General features: G+C 41.9%; 2 protein-coding genes across 5 annotated transcripts in view; both read left to right on the top strand.

Moving 5' to 3' along the window:
- klf8 (Kruppel like factor 8) overlaps positions 1-4,701 on the top strand; it is an 85,869-nt gene extending 81,168 nt beyond the window's left edge. For all 3 annotated transcript variants that reach the window (XM_082549933.1, XM_082549932.1, XM_082549934.1), the window contains 2 exons: positions 1,768-1,907; positions 2,472-4,701. In XM_082549933.1, the coding sequence (XP_082406059.1) occupies positions 1,768-1,907; positions 2,472-2,653 (322 nt within the window). In that variant the 3' untranslated portion in view covers positions 2,654-4,701. The remainder of the gene's footprint in view (positions 1-1,767; positions 1,908-2,471) is intronic.
- Positions 4,702-12,908: 8,207 nt separating this feature from the next.
- On the top strand, positions 12,909-14,400 carry LOC309715038 (uncharacterized protein). Of its 2 annotated transcripts, XM_082547837.1 has the most exons (4): positions 12,909-13,034; positions 13,179-13,461; positions 13,589-13,771; positions 14,022-14,400. In XM_082547837.1, the coding sequence occupies exons 1-4, from the start codon at positions 12,943-12,945 to the stop codon at positions 14,112-14,114; spliced, it is 651 nt and encodes a 216-aa protein (XP_082403963.1). In that variant the 5' UTR covers positions 12,909-12,942; the 3' UTR covers positions 14,115-14,400. The 2 variants fall into 2 exon arrangements, with proteins under 2 accessions (XP_082403963.1, XP_082403962.1); XM_082547836.1 differs by having other exon boundaries at positions 13,589-14,400.
- Positions 14,401-23,313: the final 8,913 nt, after the last annotated feature.

Genomic DNA, 23,313 nt, shown 5'->3' with positions numbered 1-23,313 from the left:
TGTTAAAGTCCAGTGGGTTTCTTTTTTTGACCCCTCCGTCCACCCCAACCTCCTTCCTGCACGGTCTCTTCGCCTCTTCATCACGTTGCTTGTGCAAGTTATAAGTTGCATAATAAATAAGGTTTATTGTGGTTTCACACCTTTATCAAGTGACAGAAAACCTGGTATGCAGACTGTTGCAGACCCAGTTCTTTATTGTGAAGTGCCACTAGGGGGCAGTGTCAGATGTTTGGTACAAGGATAAGTATTTTAGATTTGTGCTCTCGATGGTTCTTTTCTGTAGCCTGACGCTGCGATGAAAGTAGAAGTCATAACAGACAAAGAAGTTCTTTGTAGTGAATTGTGAAGCTAGATTGTTGGCTCCGTGCAGGTGACTCTCCATAGCCTCTCTTTGCATAGACATAGGGTTCCTCAAATGGGCAGCAACATAGATCTTTAAAACCTGCATAAGTCTTGATCTCCTGGTGGCAAGTTGAAGTACTGCAGCAGAAAAAAATTGTGACAGAAAAGCACTTTTTGGAGACGCCAACTGTAAATCAGATGTCTGCAAAACTGTCGGAAAGGCATAAATCCATGTGTAATGACTGCTGATAATAGGACTCGGCAGGGTCAGCAAGAGGGACTCTAATGCACAGCAGGGTTTATGGGAAATTCTTTCTCTGTGTGGGGGTCACCTCCCTCGCCTGCAGGCTCCTGACTAATTACATTACTGCAGCACTGCCATGACTGGATGCTTATATAACCTTATATAACCCTCTGTACAGCAGAACACACTGGAGACGCCCAGACTGTAACACAGGAAGACAAGTGGGCGCATGTGTGCGTCGCGAGCGCTCTATAGACATAAATTAGGACATTTAGCCCTCCAGAGGAAAGCGCGGACATGTGAAAGATTGTTTTATATCGCAGGGTAAAGGGTGGTGTGCCGCTGGAGACTGTGTTTATTAGAGAATCAGGACGTAGCTCCGGCCACACCCAGTGGGCGAGGCTGCCTGACTAACTGAAATTCAGGGTGTGGGCGTTGACAGTTTGCTCAGCGCCCTTATCTAGTGTGTGTGTGTGTGTGTGTGTGTGTGTGTGTGTGTGTGTGTGTGAGAGAGTGTGTGTGGGTGTGAGAGAGAGAAAGTGTGTTTCAGAGTACAAAAGTAAGTCTTTTGTGGATTTTGTGTCTTTTAAAGTGGTTTAAGGAAGATTATTTGTGATTTTCTGTGTGTGTGTGTGTGTGTGTGTGTGTGTGTGTGTGTGTGTGTGTGTGTGTGTGTGTGTGTGTGTGTTTGTGTTGCAGGGCAGGGCTGTCCCAGAGCAGGGGCATAAACAAGCTTATGTAATGCAGTTCACCGTCACACCTCCTTGTAAAGAGGGACATCAGCGGTGTTATTTTTTTAGTCTTTTTGTTTCCAATCAAATGTATTTAAAGTTTGACTGCCTGTAAATATGAATATGATAATTCACACAGCTGATTCTTGGAAAACTGAAGCATCATTTAAGAGGAAGAAGTCAAAGGTAGAAAAAGGGCGACAAAGAGGAGTGCTGATGGGTTAATTTTGAGTTTATCTCATGTGTTTAAGGAAAGAAGGGAGTAAAAAATAAGTTTAAAGGTGAAACGATTCAAGACAAATAGAGGGAAGGGGAGGAATATCGAAATGGAGCTGTGTGACTTTCTGATGCCCCCTGGTGGCTAAATCGGTGTTAAGTTCTCCTGAACATGATGAAAGAAGAAGAAGCGTTTCTCAACAGAATCGTCCTTTTCCTCTTTCGGTGTCTCAGGTCGGTTATGGACTTGGAGCCCGTCGATCCAGATTCGCCAGACATCAAGAGGCGACGGATCCACATGTGCGACTACGAAGGCTGCAAAAAAGTTTACACCAAGAGCTCCCACCTCAAAGCCCACAGGAGGATACACACAGGTGAGCTCGGCCCTAGAAACGCATCACAACAACGCCACAAATAAATCAGTGCAGTCCAGGTGTTCTTTGAAAGGAGCAGTTCATCTCCAGGTGAAGACCAGAATCATTATTTACAGATTACTGCAGGGTGATCTTTAAGGATTAAAATGGCCCCTTTACAGAATTTAATGTAACCTCCGGTGGCTCAACATTTGTCAGTGCACAGTTCACGTCTTATCTGCTCTCAGCAGACAGTAGTTTTTCCCTAATCTGAAGGAGATTAGGGAAAAAGTGCCCAATGGTATTTTTTTTCAGACAGGTTTCCTGAGGTAAGACACTGTTAAGGTGTGTGTAGGAATAGTAAGCAGGATTTGGCTGTTTGAAGCTCCTGTGTTGAATATTATCTTAATTTTATTCTACAATCATACAGTGATTGACATGATTAGGTAGAGTAATTGTAGTAAATAACCTGTAGTAAATAAATTGTTTGCTCAATTTCGTCCACCATCGTCCTGACCCTCCTCTTCCTTCTTTAACCTCCTTCCCTGCCTCCTTCCTGCTAACTCCTCTCCTCGTCTCTTCCAGGAGAGAAGCCCTACCACTGTACCTGGGAAGGCTGCACCTGGCGCTTCGCCCGCTCCGACGAGCTGACCCGACACTTTCGCAAGCACACCGGAATCAAACCCTTCCGCTGCACCGAATGCGACCGCTCCTTCTCCCGGTCTGACCACCTCTCCCTGCACCGCCGCCGCCACGTGATGATGTGAACTCTGACTTCCTTCCTTCCTCTCCCCTGATGCCCTCAGCTCCCTATCAAACTGACCTCTGACCCTTTGATTTCTCAAAAACAGCACATCTTGTACCAGTGCCCCCACACCTCACACTATACTTCCTGTTTCCTCTCTGCTCTCCTGCGGGATTTTAAACCCACCTTGCAAATAGAAAAAAAAAGGACTTTATCTTCTCCTCCTCTTCCTCCTCATCTTCATCTCACAGTCATAGGACAATTGTGTCTGTGTGTTTGTTCGGTGGTGGCAGCAGGATGTTTTTTGCTGCGTGTGTGTGTGTCTGTCATCATTACCGTCCAGCCCAAAGCAGTCCTCTCTACCATCCTCCGACTCAGTCACACAAGATGTTGCCTCCTCAGAAAGAGAAAGGATGGACTGAAGGACATCCAGCAGCAGGGACTTTCATGCTTCCATCCATCCATTACATGCATCAGTCCATCCAAAAGGCAAAGAGGAAGAGGAGGGCTCACACAGATGTCACTTCAGCTGCTCTTTTCTTGATTTACAGTTTTTATTTTGTTCATATCCTGAGTTTGGAATCTACGTGACTCCAAAATTTATTTTCTTGGAAGCTAAAGAGACTTCCGAGGACGCCGCTTCCCGCCACTGCTTTTCCAGGAAAAGTTGTTTTTGAGAACTTTGAGTTTCGTTCCACCCCAGTTATATTTGCCTGAGGCAAATGTGATCTTACTGAATGACCTTTTGATCAAATAACAGGTACATAAATATAAAATAAAGCATTACGCAAAAATGCTCCAGGTATCATTATAGCTCCTTAAATATTAAGTAGCTGCGACTTGGATGACAGTAAACTGCTTACAATTGCTGAATATTTGGACTGTCTTCGGATTTCAAAGTGGAGCGTAGAGAAGTGCAGTTCCTGGAGTTCTTTAGTTCCTGGTTCTGTTTGTAAAAGTAAAAGAACCAAAACTCATTTATCATAAATTCAGATGAGGTATTTACTTAACTGTGCATATCGGTGTGTGTGTGTGTGTGTGTGTGTGTGTGTGTGTGTGTGCGCTTATTTCATTGACAGCAGCTGAAGTGACGTCAGATGCATCAGCATGTCTGAGGCTAAAACACTGCGCCCCACCCTCCCATCGCCATTCGCCTCCTTCTGCCCTAAACCCCCGCCACCTCCCCCGGTACAGGGAGCTACAAGACTGTGAATTTAATAAAACTTCATTTGTTTTCATTGTATCGATCTATCGATCACGTGGTTGTTATCGCCCCGCCCCCTCCCCCGCCGCACACACCTTTCCGATTCCTCTTGAATAACAGTATTTGCTTTGTTTGCGCCGTAGTCGCTGTTGTTTTATCAGAAAAACACAAAAAAAGGCCTTTAGTCCTGTCTACATTTTTTCTTTTCTTTTTTGGTGTTCTAAACAAAATGTTGTTCTTTTGTTTTTTATTTAAAAAGAAAAAAAACTTTCAGATCTTTTTTTTTTGTCGTTGTTTTCTGAGGCTGTGAAAAAGACAGAGGAAAGGACACAAATAGATTGAGAATACAAGTAAAACTCTCATGCAGGGAATAGGGGAGCTTTTCTGAGTGTGCGTGTGTGCGTGTCCGTGAGTTAGTGTGCATGTTTTGAGACAAACACATAATCAAGAATTTAAGATTTTTATGAGTGCGTTGTTCCGGGCACTTGTTGTTCTTTTACCTCTTGCCCGTCGAGCCTTAATAACCGAAGTCAATCTGTAAGGGCAAAACTAGAACCGCCGACAGACGACGACTGGCCACAGCGTTCGCTTTAGTTCAGTTGTTTAGTTTTTGAAGTTTAAAAACAGGAAATTAAAGGTGTTATGTGTGGAATTTGTTTCCGTATTTGGTGAGAAAAGTTTTTTTGGCTGAAAAAAACATGCTTGCTGATTTTCAAGCCTTTTAAAATAGAAATTTTAACATTTATTTTAACAGTGTCACCAAAGTGAGTTGAACCTAAAGCATTTCAAAGTCTTAACAAATCAGATGGTTTGAGAATTTCCAGCTTTTGCTCATCAGACTCTTTCGAGACTGTTCTTTTTTAATATCGTTAGCTTCATAGCATAAGTGCCTAAGTCATTGACTTAGTCAAATGACTTAGGCAATTATGCTATGAAGCTAACGATATAATTAAATGGTTTTGTAACCTTGCATCATTATGAGAGCAAGAAGACTGATAACGGAGTGGTGAAGGTCGTCTGTCGGTGGTTCTGGGAGAAATCGGGCGTCTCGTAGGGCTGTCGGGGTCCAGGCGCCTGGGGTTTAAACCACGGGGAAACTTAAGCGCTCTCCTCACTAGCATTTCTACCAGGGTGGGGGTCAATTCACTCCGGTTTGTTTTTAATGGCAATAGAATCTCAGTTAAAAGCCTCGAGTAGATACTAACAGATGAATCGTGTCTCGAATTGGGTTCTTTTGGAGCAGAATCGACCCCCGCCTCACCCTGGTTCCTTACCCACAGTGTCCATGTCTTAAGTGGGCTGGTTTTCAGCTCCCGATCCGGGCTGAACTTGATTATGCAACATAACGCAGACGCAGCTCCAAGCGCTGTTCTGATCTCAGTCCTAGAGCACTAGCTGGTAGTTGGGTTCCTGATAAGCAGCTCACGTAGGGTTGTTGCAGGAACCTTAAGAGGAAGGTCAGGTTTGTGTAGAGGCCTGCGCTGTTGATCACTACTCTGTGTTGGTATATAAGACTTAAGGTGTGGAAACACATCCATAATTTCAAACAGACTTGGTAATGAGCGAGTGGGGAGCTGGGGTTGTGATGGACGGAGCAGGCTTTTCTCATCCTGGCTCGTCTCTTTTCAAGCAACACCCCCCCCCAATAAAAAACGGCTACACACATTTTGCTTTGAATTCGTTCTCACCATTTACAGTCGTCTTTGTCATCATTTCAGAAGCTAGTAAGTGAGAGCAAAATGTTTTACATCTTGACTTTTCACATTGCGATAAATGAGATGGACATGCAGGCTTGCTGTGAGCTGAGCGCATGCCGTGAAGAGGGCAGATTTGTTGCGTGGTCTCCGCGCTGCGAAACCGAAGAGAATCCGTCTTAGCCGAGTCACTGAATATGGTTTAAAAATGAGGGAATCTGTTCCTGTCTTTCCATTTCCCATCAGGGGAAGCATTACTTAGAATTCAGTCACTCGCTTGGAAGGATTTTAGTGGTTTATTTGTTATGTTTTTGCAGCGCAGAGCAATGCAATGTTCCCATTTCTCTTAACATCCCCTGCTTCAAGTAAAAAAACAAAAAAAGAAGTTACTAAGCACATCTTTCTAGGAGAGTATATGCATTTGATTGCAATTTTCTTTCTTTTGTAAACTGTTGATAAAGACATTAAGGACAATGACAAATAATTAAGAGAAATCCGTGTACATAAATGTATATAATCAAAGTGCAGAGTAAATGTAACGGGTGAATTTCTATTTTTAACACTGACTAGATAATGTGAAAAATCTTTTTTTTTCTCTCTTCTTCCTCTGTTGGTTTGATGAAATGTGTTTTTCATCACGTGTATTTTTTTTTTTCAATCTAATACATTTGTTTCGTAGTTTCTTAAAAAAAGAACAATTATATGGTCCCACTTGTGTTGTGCACATTTGTGTTGCATGGAGAGTAGCCTTCTTGTTTTCTTATAGTGACGTTGGTGAGCATGTCAAGTGCGTGTGAGACCGTTGAGATGCCCCAGCAGGGGTGGGGGTGGGAAACGACCCCCTACTCAACTAGGGATTCATTATAACAACCGAGCTTAATGTCCCAGTACTGGACCTGGTTTTAAATGTCAAGTTAAATGTGAGATTCAGTTGGTTTGGGTCAGACCCATTTTTTCCTCCTTCAGCTTCAGGTGTGTTCTGCTCAGATAAGTTAACAGGAAGTAAGAGGAAGTCCCCAGATTTACAGTAGCCAGTTTAAATGTGTTGATATGTTTCTCCTTTTTAAAATCGATGTTGAAATCCAAGCAGCAAAAACATTATTCATGTTAGATCAGTCAAGTGCTGCACTAACTAAAAGGTTCTTTTAAAGATACCTAATTGAAGTACAAAAACAAAACACAGAGCCACTGATTCACTTGTTATCGGACCAGATGTCGTATACCTTATCTGTTTCTGGGGCTTCCTGGCTCCACGTCGTTACAGTTGAGGTGCGTGGACGTTTCTTTGTGGTGCTAACAGGAAATGGGGTTCTGGTTTTTCCAGCACATTCAGTTTTATCTCTCCATCGGCCTCGTGTCTGTTTCGGAGATTGCTTTCGATTTTTTTGTTGTATGTGAATGGAATCGTTGATCTTTCCTCGACCACACACACTAACTGCTCGGCACTGACCTCGTTTATCGTTTAAATGTCATCTTTATGACTAATTAGTGGACGAGGTCAGGAATGAATGAACGTTTAGCAGAAATCCAGCGAAATCTCAAGACCTCCAAATACAGCTTCTTGTCTCCTTTTAGCACCACGAATGAAACCTTCCCTCTCACATATCTCAAATATATCGTAACAGAGGCAGAAGTCCCAAAGATTAATGCATTAAAAAGTACCCCTGAATGCTAAGCCCCTTTATTTCTGGGAATGTTAACCCCACAGAGCACATGTGCTCTGTGTCATTTAGTATCTGCTATTGGCCCTTTTGCTTTACAAGCACACTGATCAGCTCAGTTGGTATATTTGCACACCGAGACAAACTCACACACGCACTGAAACCTCTGGAGACACACCGACGATGGTCGGTTAAACATCCGAGCCTGTTGACGACACCCTGGGCAGGATATTTTCGCTGGTGTCGGAGCTTTGGCAGGGAGACTGATGCATGTGTACATTTATCTCCTGCTTCTTGTTGGTTTGTGCAAGCTTGTTTTTCCTCAGTATTCCTCTTTTTTCACGTTTCCTCCCCTTTTTGTTCTTGTATAAAAGCAGGATTGTGAAAAAAAGAACCATAAAGACAGAGTTTTATCCCTGCTGAAACCGTAACGGGATCGAGTTCGTGTCTGAGGGTGACGTCACGTCTGTGCGCGAGTGCCTCGACTCACCACGAATCACATCTTCTGCAAATCTGGAACTTTTAGGTATTTTCTATTGAATGCAGTAACTTATGGGCCAGTACTATATTTACTCAGTGCAATGCAGTTATCATTATAATAATACAATTATTAATAATATTTTTCTTTTTTGTATTTGTACAGAACAAATGTGTAAAGATCAGTGAGGAAAACGTGAGCTTTTTGATACTGTGACTCATGGTGTTTAAAAGTCAGTTTCTCCCTGTACAGTTGTGATTATTTTCCCCTCCCTTTCTTCTTCTTTTATAGAATAAAACATGTTTTTGGTGCAATTTAATACCCTGTGTCTGTGTTGTTTCTTATACTTTGGTTCTTAAGTGTCATTTGCTATTAAATCGAAATGTAAGCAGTGTGTTTGTAAATTGCTGTGGCAATGAAATCAGAAAAATGGCAGAAAAGGTCGTATTTGTAACTGGCATTTTCAGAAAAAAGATTTCCCACATTTATATTCCAGACCTGCTGCTTTTACCAATATCTATAGTATATGTACGTCAGACACTTTCTTAAGTACACCTTGCTAGGGTTGCTCTGTCTTTTGCCTCGAGAAGTTCTCTGTGGCACAGATTCAATGATGCCCTGGAAACTGTCCTCTGGGATTTTGGTCCATATTGCACATCCATAATGTGAATCTTCCATTCCACTACATCATGGATGTGCTCTATTTGATTAAGATCTTGAGACTGTGGAGGCCTTTGAGTAGAGTGAACTTATTATGTCCAAGAGGATAACACACTTTGGTCATAAAGGGATGGACATGGTGAGCAACAACACTCAGGTAGATTCCGGTTATTAAATGATGCTCAATTGGTACTAAAGGGCCTACAGTGTGCCAGTAATATATCCCCCACATATTTACATCACCAGCTGTAGTTCAAACCATTGGTACAAGGCTGGATGGATCTATACTTACATGTTTATGCCAAATTATAAAACCACCATGTAAAAGTCTAATTCAGAATGTTCAGACCAGGCAATTTTCTGTTGTCCAGTTTTGGTGAAGTTGTGTGAATTTTAGCCTCTAACACTAGTGGGATGAAAATTTTGAACAATTTCAGGCAAGTCACAAAGTCAAGCTCAGCCATTATCTGCAGATTCATATCAGCTACAAATCTCGTATAGCGAGCTCTATCCAAGGGGTCTTTAGATTGAGGGGAGAAAAAGCTTGCATGGGTGTTACATGTGCAAAAGTGTAACTCGATTTTTGTTTTGCAATATGTGACTATCTGAAACACGCCAGACATAATAGAAGGAAATGATAAGCTTGCATACGATTCCAAATCGGCAATGTAGATCTGATTCTCAGTCTTCATCCGAGCTGTGCTCCTAATAACAGTGATAACAATGGCACAGAATTCTTCATAAACCCATATAAAGTCTGCCATATTATATTTTGTGATTTTTATTTTACAGTCAGTCTGTCTTGAGATATTACATTTTAGGTAATGAAGCATCTTTTCTGTCCATGAGTGAAAACAGTGTGAACCCCGGTGATGTTGCAGGCTATCACACAAAGACAGATGATCATTGACCGTCTCATCACACCTAGAGCCAATTTAGAACCACCAATCATCATCACCCTCAGCTGGATATGTGGTTAAGAGTGTTTGAGAGAGAAAAAAATAGCATGCAAACTTTTTATTGAATGCAAATTAGATAACGACACTAAATGCTGGCAGCTCATGACGATACGTCCACCTGACAGGTGGAACAGAGCACCAGCTCAAACACGTATCCACAGCCTGCACGTTTTCTTCCAGTTTTAACTGATTAATTTGTATGCAGTGCATAGATCCACACCCACTCACACACTAATTAAGGACATTTCAACCAGCATTTGAATAGAGAGTTAAACATGAGATGTGAGGATGCACCAGTGGGACCTAGAGCTCACGGTTGTTCCAAAACTGGTTCCACTGGGAATTCTGTGTGTAAAGAAAATGTGATAACGGCTACATTATAGAAACACAGGTAATGCTTTGCTTTACATAAACTGGACAGTGACAGTGAAAATACGGTGAGGTTAATGCTACCGCTTACAAAGACATGATACACTCACTGAGAAGGAAGATTAATCTCAGCTGATACACTTGCAAATTGATGTGTGCACCACAAGGGGGCATAGTGAAACAGCGAATAAACTCAGGCGCACCTAGTGTCTCAGTTACATCTGCACTTGTAAATGTTAGCCGACCTCATCTCAAACCAAGTTATCAACTTGGAATAACAGACCAGAGAACGACACTGAGCTAGAACTAGGTTAATAAGTAAAAACTTCCCAGCATGAAGTGCATGTACTAAGTCATAAAAACCTCCTTGTGTGTGTGTGTGTGTGCGTTGTGAATAAAACTTTTGCGTCTTTGCCGTATGGTCTAAATGGGTTTATGGGCCTCATGCAGTCATGATCAGGCCAATCATTAACACACACCATGTCAGTCGTTGGATTCATACAGGTGGAGAGTGAGACTGACACACACCATATAAGAGCAATAAAAGAACAAAAACCTTGCTGCTTAGAGGTTTATCCGCATGCATACCGTTGTCAGATCCGCATTATGAATCATTCCACTTCCACGCTTTCATCATAACTGCCTGCATCTCTTCGGTCACCAAACCAGTCGGGATAGTTTAGAGGTGAAAGGTTTTCGCCTCCCATACAGAAGATTACTGGTTTTCAATTTGGTCTTTGTGTACAGTTTAATAGCACATTTGACATGATTCCAAGACCCAGTTCATTGCTTGTGGGTACACAGTCACCGAACAGAAGACGCTGCTGTTTCTGCTATAATTGCACTTATGCAATCCCGAACGACAACTCAGAACAAGCCACAAGCCCTGCATGTGTGTATGTGACTCAGTCTACTTTCAGAAATTAGTGCCCTATAGTGCCTCAGACTACATTTAAATCACCTCTGGATTAAGTTATGAAACCGTTTCGCCCAAAACTGAGCGATCACGTTTAGAGAAATAAGCCTGCTGTCAGATGTTGAGCTATTCAGTCCACATTTATTTACCTTTTGGTATATTTAACCAATGAAAAATCGTTACCAAGTCAGCTACATTATATTTCCAAAAGGATCAGGATATTTCCATCAGACGCAGTGATGTAAAGCACGCTGCCACTGGGCTACACAGCAGTGGAGATGTTTGGGGATGGCCCCTTCCTGTTCCAACATGACTGAGATGAGCGAGATTGGTGTGGAAGAACTTGAATGGGATATCTGGGATGGAAGAGTGGGATGCCACTCAAGTTCACATGTGTGTGAAGGTAAACGAGCGAATACTTTTAGGTATAGTGTATAAGCTATACCTAAAAAATGCATATAAAACCTATTAGACATTTTCTTATTTCTGATAGGGTTGTTGAACAACCATGCACAAAATATCACCAGTAGTGCGATGGATCCAGCATTAGTGTTATGCACACACTGCTTTAGGTACAAATCTGCACATAAGCAGTAACGGTGTGGCTGAAATGCAGACGCAAATGATGTGTTGTTTTTCAGGGTTTAAAACGAGTAAAATATTGTCACATGTTTGGGTTGGCTAAATGGCATCTCCCAGCATGCCCTGGGACACTGTGTGTTTGTTTAATTGAGCTTAAGAGAACTGTCCAGTTTTGCTACATATCTTTTTTTCAGTGTATTGCTGGCTTAGTGTTACTTTTAATAGTTACAGTATTAAAACAGGCACAAAGTTACATGCAAAGTTACTAACCCTCTTGGAAGCTCAGTGTTTAGCGCTGTGTTCAAACGTAAGTAAATCAGCACCGGTCTGCGGCTGAGTGGAGTTTATAACTCAGGTGTGGCAGTGAGGTGTTATATTGTTTGTTCAGTTTCTGTTGTTACTGTATTAAAACTCTTACTTATACTAAATAAATACTCGGTTTAAAGGTACTTTGTTACTATGCTCTTCTGGTCTTACTGACCACTGACAGCACTGTTAACACTCTTCCCCAGGTCCTGAATCTTGTCCAAAGACACTCTGACATACCACGTGGACAGTAGCGTCCTCAGCTGCAGGCTGTTGTGCCTGGTGAGCTTGTTAAGTTAAAGGTTTATGGTTTCTTTGTATGAACTATAAAGGTCTAGTTTTGGGGACTGAACCCAAGACCTTCTGTATGCAAAATAAATGCAGTAAACCCTACATAATGAAGCCACACAGGTGCCACCTTCCTCTACCTTGTTTTTATTTTCCTGCAAGGCAGATAACTACAGACCAGGAGCAGCAAAAAAATGTTTGATGAAAGGTTGTTGTGTTTTTGTAGAAACGAACATTTCAACAGTCTGAAGTGATATGCATCTGCCCTGTCGGAGATCTGTTTTCAGGTGACATGTTTTCCTTACACTTCTCAGAACAGAAATATGTGTGAATGTTGAGGGCCAAGCGGCCACCACAGACTAAAGTCTCTTGCCTGACTCCCTCGCACAGCAGGAAAAATGGACATGCACAAGGATTTGAGGGAGTTTGGGCCAAAATGATGGTAGATAAATGGGTCAGAGTGTTCATGCAGTATTCAGTATCTATCGAAAGCAGTCCAATGAACCAGTGGAGGTCGTGCCTCGTTGTGGTCATAATATTATATTACAGTTTTTCTCGATTGCTTAAACACTATAACCAGGCCTCTAAACTAAAATTTCAAAACCGTAACGCTATTGTTCAAAAAGCTCACCCATTTCCCTGAACTATAAACACTATTCCCTGCTTTGACACATGACTCAAATTTGGTGAACTGTTACTGCAAAACTCTACACACAAATCCCTACATTTTACAGTGCTTACACCATGTAGTCATTTAGAAAGTACTAGCATGCAATAATGTTAACTTAAGTCAGCATAGCTTGAGCTCAATTAGCACACAATTAACCAGGTGGAAACACTAGGAGTCAAAATTTAGCACACACCAATCAGAACCTGCGATGGATAGATAAAAGGGCCAAAGTCAGCTCATTCAGGTTTGAAACAATGGATCCAAAGAGATGCAAAGGAAGAGGACGTGGTGGAGAAAGAGGACGTGGTGAAGGAGGAGGACGTGGTGGAGGAAGAGGAGGAGGTGGTCTAGGACAACAGGAAGGTGGTGGAGGAGGAGGGAGAGGTGGAGGAGGAGGAGGACGTGGTGAAGGAGGTGGAGGTGGAGAACGACGGCGACAAGGAAGGGGAAGAGCAAGGGCAAGAAGACAATCAGTCTCGGATGAAATTCGAGCCACTTTAGTTCACTATGTCCTTGTCCATGGGATGACTATGAGGGAGGCTGGGCAACGAGTACAACCAAATTTGAGTCGCTTCACTGTTGCCTCCATCATCAGAACCTTCAGGGAGGAAAACAGGTAGGTGTACTTGCAGTAAGACTGCTTTGTACAGTAATGTTTAAGTTACTGAACTTATGTGTCTTGAGTTTCAGTATGTTTCCATTATTTGCCTGTAAAATGAATGTGTGACAGTTACAGTAATGAGTGCTTCTATTTTTGTAGGACACAGAGACGACCACCTGGTGGAGGCAGGTTAAGGCTTTTGTCGGAGGAGCAAGAGAGGGAACTTGTAAACATGGTAATTGCAAATAATGTAATCCGCCTGCAAGAGATTCAAAGGAGAGTGATTGAGGATGATCATCTTTTTCGAGGCATAAATGCCATCAGCCTCTCCACAATTGACCGCATCCTCCGAAAGAATCAATTCCGGATGAAACAGGCATACCGAGTCCCTTTCGAACGAAACTCTGACAGAGTGAAAAACCAACGTGTGGAATATGTTCAGGTATGAGTTTTGATACTGTATAAAGTATTGTGTACCATCACAGCATGGCAGTTTATGCTGCCATTTCAGCACTCTTGAACTGTGGTTCAGGGTACCGATTGACTCTACTGTGTTATGTGTTTTGCAGAGAATCTTTGAGATTGAAGGACGGCCTGTTCCCCATGAAATAATCTTTGTGGATGAGGCAGGTTTTAACCTGACCAAAAGAAGGAAAAGGGGGAGGAACATAATTGGCCATCGGGCTATTGTAAATGTCCCTGGTCAGCGTGGGGGGAATGTCACTATGTGCGCAGCCATCAGCCAACGAGGGGTACTCCACCGCCATGCCGTACTAGGACCCTATAACACTATGCTTCTCCTTGCTTTTCTTGATGGTTTAAGACAACATATGTTCCAGCTGGACTACAGGGAACCAGCACAGCCAGAGCAGCCTCACTACGTTGTTGTGTGGGATAACGTCAGCTTCCATCGCGCTGCTCTGGTTCGTGACTGGTTTACCAATAACCCAAGGTTTTCTAATATCTTTCTGCCTGCATACTCTCCCTTTCTAAACCCGATAGAGGAGTTATTTTCGGCATGGCGGTGGAAAGTGTATGACCGAGAACCTTATGTCCGTGTTCACCTCCTTCAGGCCATGGAAGAGGCCTGCCTAGACATATCAGTAGATGCATGCCAGGGGTGGATCAGGCATGCAAGAGGATTTTACCCCCGCTGCCTGGCTGGGGCCAATATAGCCTGTGATGTGGATGAGATTCTCTGGCCTGACCCAGACCAAAGACAAGATGCTGAGGTGGGATAATGTTTCTGGTGTGTGTTGTACTGTATAGTACATGAATGACAATGTGCCACTGTACATACATTGGTTGCGTCTTTTGTGTTTATCATGTGACAAGGGTTTTGAAGGGGAGAACCATAAGCAACCTATTTGTTTTGGAACTATTGTTTTGAATTAATTGTACCAGTGTGCAAAACTCTGTTGTATTGTGTGTGTTTTTGAGGGCTTGTGTTTGATGTCTGTGGGCAAAGTTTGGTTTTTCAGCAGGAGTGAATAGTTTTGGGTGTAGAGCTTCATTTTGACCTGGAAATAGGATGTTTGGGAAATTGAGTGAGATGTTATGGATTTGTGTTTACTGTTGTGAGGATATGAGGCGTAGTTTCAAGAAATGTGTTTTAGCAATCGAGAAAAACTGTAATCATTATATATGTGAAACACAGGCTCCTTTTTGTATCTGCAGACAACTTTGAGCAGTTTGTCTATCAATGCTTCAGTGTCCAGGTTATTGTGGTTCCACTTTGGATTGAACCCAGAACCCTTTGTGTTTAAGGCAGGTATGCTGGCCGCTACGCCATGCAACAATATGGTATATCTCCAGACAGATTTCCAGAGGTAGATAAACTTAAGAAAAATGCATTTGCAGATGAACAACACGATGCAGAGGTTGGCTTAACAGTTTTCCCTCTGGCTGATGCAGTTAATGGGGAATCCTCTTAGGAGGGTTCACAGTTCTACCCGAAGAACAGGAACTACATCCTGTAATTTTTCAGTCACAAATTTGTTTTGCTGCACCGTTTCTGCACAATCGCTCTTGCAACACAGACATAGTCTAACAGGGTGACCACCCATTTAAATTATAATTAGGTTGTGTTTCACTGTCCCAGATTGTGGATTCGGGTGTGTCTTGTCCCAGAAAATTAACCCCAAAGTCAAAAAAGTTATAAAAAGAAAAGACAAGAAAAAAAAAGCCTCAGGTAACATGTTAGCTGTTAAAATTTCATGTTGTTGTTTGGAAGGGTTTCTGGGAGAAAGCCTCTTCCTGGCTCAGCATGGCTTAGGTTTGCAAAGCTACATCTTAACAAACCACTTCTGGAACAATGTCCTTGGGATATGTGAGACTAAAGTGGAGATGTTTGGCCATAAAACACAGCAACACATTTGGTGAAAACCTCCACAGCGGTGGAGGGGTGATGATTCGGGTTGTTTGGAGCAACAGAAACCGGACACCTTGAAGTCATTAAGCCAACCACGTGTTTCTCTGTATACATACGATATACCATATACAGAGTCAGATGTCAAATGGCCCAAATTGGGTCACAGCAGCAAATCTACAGCAGAATAGCTGAGAAAGCCAAAAGCTTGGACACAAGTGAGGGCACGGATGTTTCTCATTATCTGGGACAATTTTAATAAAATAAAATAAAATGAAATATGATGCACATGTTACGTTCTAGGTCTAGGCGTGTCCTGAACGCAACAAAAACATTGGCCCACCACACTGGCTGCTGCAGTGAACAATATATACAAGGTTGAAAAAATACTCAATTGCTACTTTACAAATCTATTTACAGCTATTTACAAAACTAAGATACCAACACCACAGTGATCACAACCCATGACAAACCGAAACACAGGGCTTAAATACATAGAGGGAGCAATCAGGGAATGGACAACAGGAGGGAAACACAGCTGGGGCAAATCAGAACTGACGAGACAAGGAAGCGTAACCTGAACACACTGAGATAAGACAGACCTTCAAAGTAAAACAGGAAACACATAACAGTCACGCCTAACACAAAACACTGACAACATTGGATCGTAACACACATGTGTGCAAAATGAAGAGTGAGCACAAAGTTAATGTGCTACATCCCTATAAATATAAAGTAATTTAGAAGAAATTCATTACAGGACAAATCAGATTCATAGCACAACACCAGCCATGTTTGGTAGTGAGAAATTTCAAAGTGAATGACGTCTTTAAAGTTGCATTTATGATTTAGGTTTCCACTCACTGGCCTGTTAATGTAAGCTCGGGCCGAAACACATATTTGATAGACGGCACAATTTCCCGATTCAGCTCAGCTTACTGTAGATCGCTCATGTTGTTTTGTTGCTGTGATTATCGTTTTCATACAATCTGATAAGTACACCTCTGTGATCACATGTTTCCAAATTTTGTATTGTGCTTTCCTACATCTCAGTCATGGGTGCATAAGAAAAAATAAAGGAGAGTGACCAGAAAAGGGTTATTTTGTCTAAAGGTAAAACTCAAAATAACAACTAGTGCAACAAGTAATCACGTGAGCCTTTGTCTGACTCGCCCGTCGTGACTGTGCAGTTAAACTGCAGCCAGGGTCGGTAAGGACTGCCATAAATATCTCACTGTGCGGCCACAGGGACAAGTTGTTTTTACACCATAATTCAAAATATACTTGTGAGCTTGTCAAAGCAGGTCCTCACCAAACCATGGAAGCCAGGTGAACAATACAGCTGATCCCTGCATATCTAAGTGACAACTCACAGTCTGCGGGCATTGTGGGCTGTTTTGACAGATCCGCTGGCTCGTTTTCCTTTTCCATCCTCTCACATGTTATCTGGGCATGGCACAGTGTGCTGCTTTTGTCTGCAGCACTGCCATAAATGCATGCAGTTATAGTAACGCCTATACGCGACAGCTGCCTGACAGATGATGCTGAAGCGGGTCACGTGGCCTTTCAAAAGGCTCTTCAAAAGATTATGAAGAGGATTCTGTGCATGTTCCAAGTAAAGACGGCCTTGCATATGGCTGACGTTCCAAGAAATGTCAAGTGACTTTTTTCCTGGCTTTTGTTGAAACAAGTCAGTCATTGCCGTACAACAGCCTCACCTTACTTTAATAGTTCCAAGAGGTGCACATTTTGCAGCGCAGAGATCTTTAATGACTGCTGATGAAAAGATACCAGACGACTTATCACTTAAAGATACATCTTGTTTGTTTTAAGATCGGACATGAAGTTATGCTGTTTTTGCAACCACAACCAAAACATTCCAGACCACAAATATATTTTTCACAAAACACACAGCTGGAGAAATCTCAGAACTTCAGCTTCACAACAAAGTTTTTTTAGAGGTTTATGATTATGTAATTTTCATACAGTAAATCCACTACAAGCATCCCTACAAAATTAGTTACTGATGAAACAATATGAATTAATTGAGAGGAACCAATATTTAAATAAGAGTTATTTTATTGATTTGTATAGAAAGACGCAGCAAAGGAGTGGACCAGGGACAGCGATCTTCCTAAGAGGCAGTCTTAGATAACTGTTTAATGTGTGCGCTGAAGGACATATCGTGGTCAAAAATGACTTCGAGATTCCTCACAGTGGTGCTGGAGGCTGATGGCATCCAGACTATCTTCCTGGTTAGACAATATCTTTTCTTGGAAGAACACTTTAACAGAGCTGAAAATATTCCCACATGTTAAAACATGAACAAACACAATAAAATAAAAGGCAAAAGGAGATGACTGACCAAGACAAGACCATATATAATGCTCCAGTCAGACCAGCTGGCTCAGGCTCAGGGTCTGGATGGCAAGGAAGCTTCCCCACAAAGGGTTGACCTGGGCACGTTTTGGTGAAACACGCGAGGCGGGAAGTTATCTCTGTCTAGCCAGCCTGTCCTTATCTATCACCAGAGGTTACTCATCTAGCTGCTTGATTCACAAGTCAAAAAATGTGCACACCCACACAGAAGCTTTCAGTTAATGGTGATTAAAATCTGCTAAGTTACTTAAGGTCACCTCTCTCACTGCATTAATGAAGACAAGGGAAGTTCTTGAACAGGTGCAACGTCTGCGTTACACAGTGGGAAAGATGTTTATCATACACGAGCAAGTACAGCGGCACAGGCAGATGTGCAACATACAGCACTGTGTTGCAAGTAGTTTGAGGCATCAACTAAAATAGTAAAGAACAAAAAGTAGACTGACAAGAATAAATTGGACTGCAAATATTCAAACAGGTCCACCACTTTGGCCTGTGCTGAGCTACCACCAACTTGACCACTGGCATAAAAGACAATCAGAAACTGAATGCAGTAGGTTGGAAATCTTGTAAACCCAAATTTTATTCAGAACAAAACACAGGAAACACATCAAATGAAACTGAAATATTTTACTGTTTGGTGAGAATATTAGTTCATTAGCTCTCTAAGATGCTCTTTTTATACCCAGTCAAATTACTGACACGTTGCCAGCCAACCTAATTAGTTGCAGACTGTTCCTCCAGCTGTTTTTTTCAGTACTACGGATATTTCCAGCATTTTGTTGTCCCAACTTTTTGGAGAAGTGCCACTGCCTTCAACTTCAAAATAAGCTAATGATGTAGCTCATATATCATAGCTCAGTGTTTCCGAACCACTGTGCCGCGGCACATAGGTGTGTCGTGAGAAATGCTCAGGTATTCCAGATTATCTGTTTTCACTTGATTGGTGCTCCAAAGCGACTGGCGTGAGTAACGGCAGAACAATTACACCCTCTTCCACTAGAGGGCAGTGCAACTGCTTGCTCTAATTAAATGGGTTGCCAACAGCGAGTAAAACAGAAAAAGACGAAGAAGAAATTACATAGGCATGCTGTGAGTGAGACAACGCAGCGCATTACAATAGATAAATATTTGAAAAGAAAAAGTAGTAAAAAAAGTAAAAAAGGTATACTAGGGACAAACCGAGCTAATTCCGCTATACTTGGTGTGCAGGGAAAAATGATCAATCTGCTATTTGTGACATTTTTGTTTGGTGGTGTGCCGTGTGATTTTTCTAATGTGAAATATGTGCTGTGGCTCCAAAAGGTTGGGAAACACTGATATAGCTAATATCATTAGCGCAAAACGAGCCAATGATATCGCTCATATAGCTAATATCATTATCTCAAAATGAGCTAATGATGCAGCTTAATGCTGAAAAATAATCGGCATGCTGGCCAGAGGGGTATGAAGGAAGCTCAACCTCGCTAGGATTTCTTGGTTCAACAAAACCTAAACCCGCAGACAGAGATAACGGGTATCGTTAGCTCAAACACGTCTATATAGCTTATTTACGAATCTAATACCTCTCACATAAACAGCGTATTAATATCTACCAGTACTGTCAACGCATATGTAAAAGTATTGATTTTCCTGCAGCGAAGAACTGAATTAGGATGAGCTTACAAAAAGCAGCTTGCTGAGACAAATACTACATCGAGTGTTCAGTATAATCATTAGAAGAAATAGCTCAGGATGCAGGAAGAAATATTTTCAAATGTATTCACAATCCTCAGAGGTCTTCTATCTATCTCTACAGCTGTTCGTCTTAGAGCTGTTTTAACTCCTCAGAGAGAGGACTGCAGGCAGCATTGCAGAATCAGATCGACAAGTTTTGACAGGAGTTTTACTGCAGCAACTGTGGAATGAGCTGCGAGTCAAACAGCCAGCTTCACCAGGCCCCCGGGTGAATGCTCGGCAGGTCGAAGCCAAAGAAAATGTACCTGAGCATCAAATGGAAAAGGAACTGATTGTAGATAAACAGGTGAGTCATCTGGGTACCTGCAGGGAACAACCTGTAGCTGACTTTGTCCTTGTTAACATCTGGCAACTGTCAGTGAGGGAGATATTTAAAAGAATTCTTTTGACGCTTTTCTTTTAAGCGGCACACCGTGCACTCCTGTCATGTTTACATGCCACTATTGCATGTCATAGACTTTGTGCATTCTCCAGCCGTTAGTCTGTGCTTTGTCACGTATCCTTGACTTTTAGACATCCTGATACTGCAGGATTTAACGGGAGTTCTTTCTCCCAAGTGAGATTGTTGAGGTTCACTCTTTAATATGGCATGAATCTTACCCTGCAATATAGCGAACCTTGGGATAACTGCTGTTGTGAACTGTCACTTAAAAATCAATTGACCTAAACAAGCAAAAAGTAATAAAAACTTTGTAAAAGTCCTGTGGTTAGTTAATTGTCTTTACAACTACTGTGAGGATTATAGGTTTGGGTGAACAGCTGTTATAGGCGTTCATCAGATAGTTACTGCACTGAGACAGACAACCATTCACGCCTATGACAGTTAACCCAACCAGTGCATGTCTTTGAACATGTGCAGTGGGCAGAACATGGAAACATGAAACTAACCAACACATGTGCTGTCAGTCAGCTCATCTTCCTCTGCATTGTGGTTCCATAGTGTAGTGGTTAGCATGTCTGCATTACACGCAGAAAGTCCTGAGTTCGATCCCCAGTGGAACCAGAAAATACTTATCAAATCATAGTGAGAAGTGTTTGAATAATAGAAACCTACTACCTCCATTTTTCTGTATTTAACACAAAAGCTAAACAGCACAGTCTACTAAGACAATGTGCTTAAACCAGTATATGTGATAATGTTGCACCCCTGAATCTGACATCTCAGTCAGAACTACAAAAGTAAACCTGCAGTGATTGGTCATTATCTGTCACTCACATTTAAAGTAAAACACCCCAAAACACAAGGTTTTCAGCAGTTATGGTCCCAAACTTAACTCTAACCTTAACTATGTTCTCAGGAAATCAGAATATGTCATTTTGCATGACTTAACCAGCGAGGCTGTGGCTCAGGAGGAGGTGGAGCAGGTTGTCTGCGGGTCAACCTTCTGATTAGTAGACAAGGCCGAGTGCTTAGGCATGGAAAAAAGTGCTTGTGTGAATAAGGCTTATGGAAAGAAAGTGGTCAATGGGAGAACTACTACTACTACTAATAATGATAATACATTTTTCTGTCACACATAAAAAACTATTTACATTCCCCCCCCCCCAAAAAAGTTTGTTTTGCTTGTCGCTACAGTGTGTAATGTTAAGATTATCACCCATGATGACATCACGCTCTGCCCAAAAAAGTTACATAACATAACTTCCAGTATTTGGAATATTGAGAATCCGTTTGAAATGGAAATCCTGAGTGGAGTCACAGTCAGGACTGAGAAAAAACTTGGCAGTGGAGATAAATTGCTTGTGAGGTTAAAGAGCTTTAGTAATTTGGGGGAAGACAGAAAGAGCTAAAATCATAGGCTGAGGTGCAGTCAGTGCCACTAAGAACTAAATTTTAACTGAGTCAGTGCACATTCACATGCAATCCCTACCAGCACACAATTCTTACTCATTCGTACTGTGCATAAGGAGGCTAACACCCTTGCATACACACCGTGCATTAAGGGCGTTGTCCCCAGATGATGAAGCAAATCTCTGAGGCTCCTGAATGAAAGCGTCTTGGCGCAAACATAATGATTACTTCTCCTGCCAGCGAACTCAGCGGTGACTCCACCCTTTCTGTCATTATACCCTTATTCTTCTTGCTTAATTGTTGACTTTCTTCTGTCAAAATATCAGGTTCTTTTGTGTCACGCAGCCTCAGCAGAGCTGCTCGACAGCAGCGTTATCCTCCACCTGTCACATCACGCAATGACAAACAGGTATCGCCGACCTGCAAAGCCACAATAAAGTGGATGAGTTGATACAGGGCAATGAGTGACTGTGATTCCTCACTGTTTTTGTGAAGAGCTGGCAAATCTATTATCTCCTCATAGGTAGGATTCTTTTGTGGAAGTGAGATTTTTCCATGACGTCAACAACCTTGTATCTTTGCAATTCAGATATTTAAGGTTATCGCCAATTAATTTCATAACCATGCCCATCTATCTATCCTCATGCATAAATTGCACATATAGAAGCTACTTATCACTTATTTATTCCATATTATATATATTCCATAATTTATTCCAGCATCTTTGCAGACTCCACTATTGTATGAGAAATACGTTATGTACACTGAGAGCAAAGACAGAGCCATAGGCCAGTTCCTTGTATGTGTACACATACGTGGTCGCTACAGCCGATTCTGATTGGTTACTGGTCAAAGATCTATGCTGTGCGTCTTAGTAAGAGTTTTGCTTATGGGCAAATTAATAGTTATAATATTCTTATTGTAGCTATCAGATCAGTTCGGTTAGAAAAGCTACACAGTGAACAGCTAGAACAGTTAAATCAACTTTAGCAATGACCTGTGCAGGGTCAGCTATGACAGCCCAACAGCAGTTGCATCCAACACTGAATTGGACAAGCAGAAGAAAATGGATGGAAATAGTAATTAGGCGTGGGTTTTGATAATCGATTTATCGATTAAAATCGATTCTGGCTTGGATAACGTGATATCGATTCATTAAAATCCTGAATCGATTTTTAAATATAAATTTATTTTGCACGAAACGCCAGAATCTCAGGTTAAACCTCACAAAATTTCAACAACCACCAAACAGCTAAAACAGTAAATGAGAGCAGGAACACGGATTCTGCACAAAGATGTAAACACAAAGCGCGAACCCACCGACGCATCAGAATCAGCGAGATGTGACTTTATCACCCGACGGCACGGACACGGTCGGGGCTGAAAGCAGACAGCTCGCCGATCCTGATGTTTCGGCGGGTCCGCGCTTTGTGTTCACGCCCTTTTTGCGCAGATTTGGAAGCTGCAGGTTTTTATCTCTCAGCAAACAATATTGACCGAACCAGCAGCAAAAGAAGCAGCAAACTACGCTTCACATAAACATCGTCATGAATTCCCTCTTACTTTTCCTGTTTTGCTTCCACCACGATAAAAATCACACTTCATGCACAGCTCTCTCTCTCTCATCTAAAAATCTGTTTTCTGCATTATTCGCTTGCTAGTTACGCACAAGTCTACCGTTGTTTACAGCGCTGTCGGACGTTTTTTTCCTTTTACTTACTTCCGAAAAGAAAGCGTCATTTCTGATGTTCAATACTGAACAAATGTAAACTTTAAATTATGCAAAATTGCAAAACGCTTAGCTGTGTCTCTAATCAAACCTCTGTAGCTTTGCTTTGCTTCATGTCAGCAGCATCAGGTAATGTTCATATGTTGATTAATGGTTTTCTTTCGTTTTTGATGTACTGCAGAATATTTTTATAAAATCCCAGGCCAGGAAAATCACCTTCATGTTTTTCTGTTTTATCTTCAGCTACTTTGACACAAAGGCATCTGCTGTGATGCTTACACCTTTGATA

The sequence above is a fragment of the Aulonocara stuartgranti genome, assembly GCF_965226115.1.
Source record: "Aulonocara stuartgranti genome assembly, chromosome: 10".
In the NCBI taxonomy this organism is placed as follows: Eukaryota; Metazoa; Chordata; class Actinopteri; order Cichliformes; family Cichlidae; genus Aulonocara; species Aulonocara stuartgranti.
This window is presented reverse-complemented; position numbering and strand designations above follow the sequence as displayed.

Coding starts and splice junctions, on each gene's coding strand:
- LOC309715038 (XM_082547836.1), top strand. CDS start 12,943: ATGACTATGAGGGAGGCTGGGCAACGAGTACAACCAAATTTGAGTCGC. Junction 13,035..13,178: donor ACCTTCAGGGAGGAAAACAG/GTAGGTGTACTT, acceptor CTATTTTTGTAG/GACACAGAGACGACCACCTG. Junction 13,462..13,588: donor AACGTGTGGAATATGTTCAG/GTATGAGTTTTG, acceptor TGTGTTTTGCAG/AGAATCTTTGAGATTGAAGG.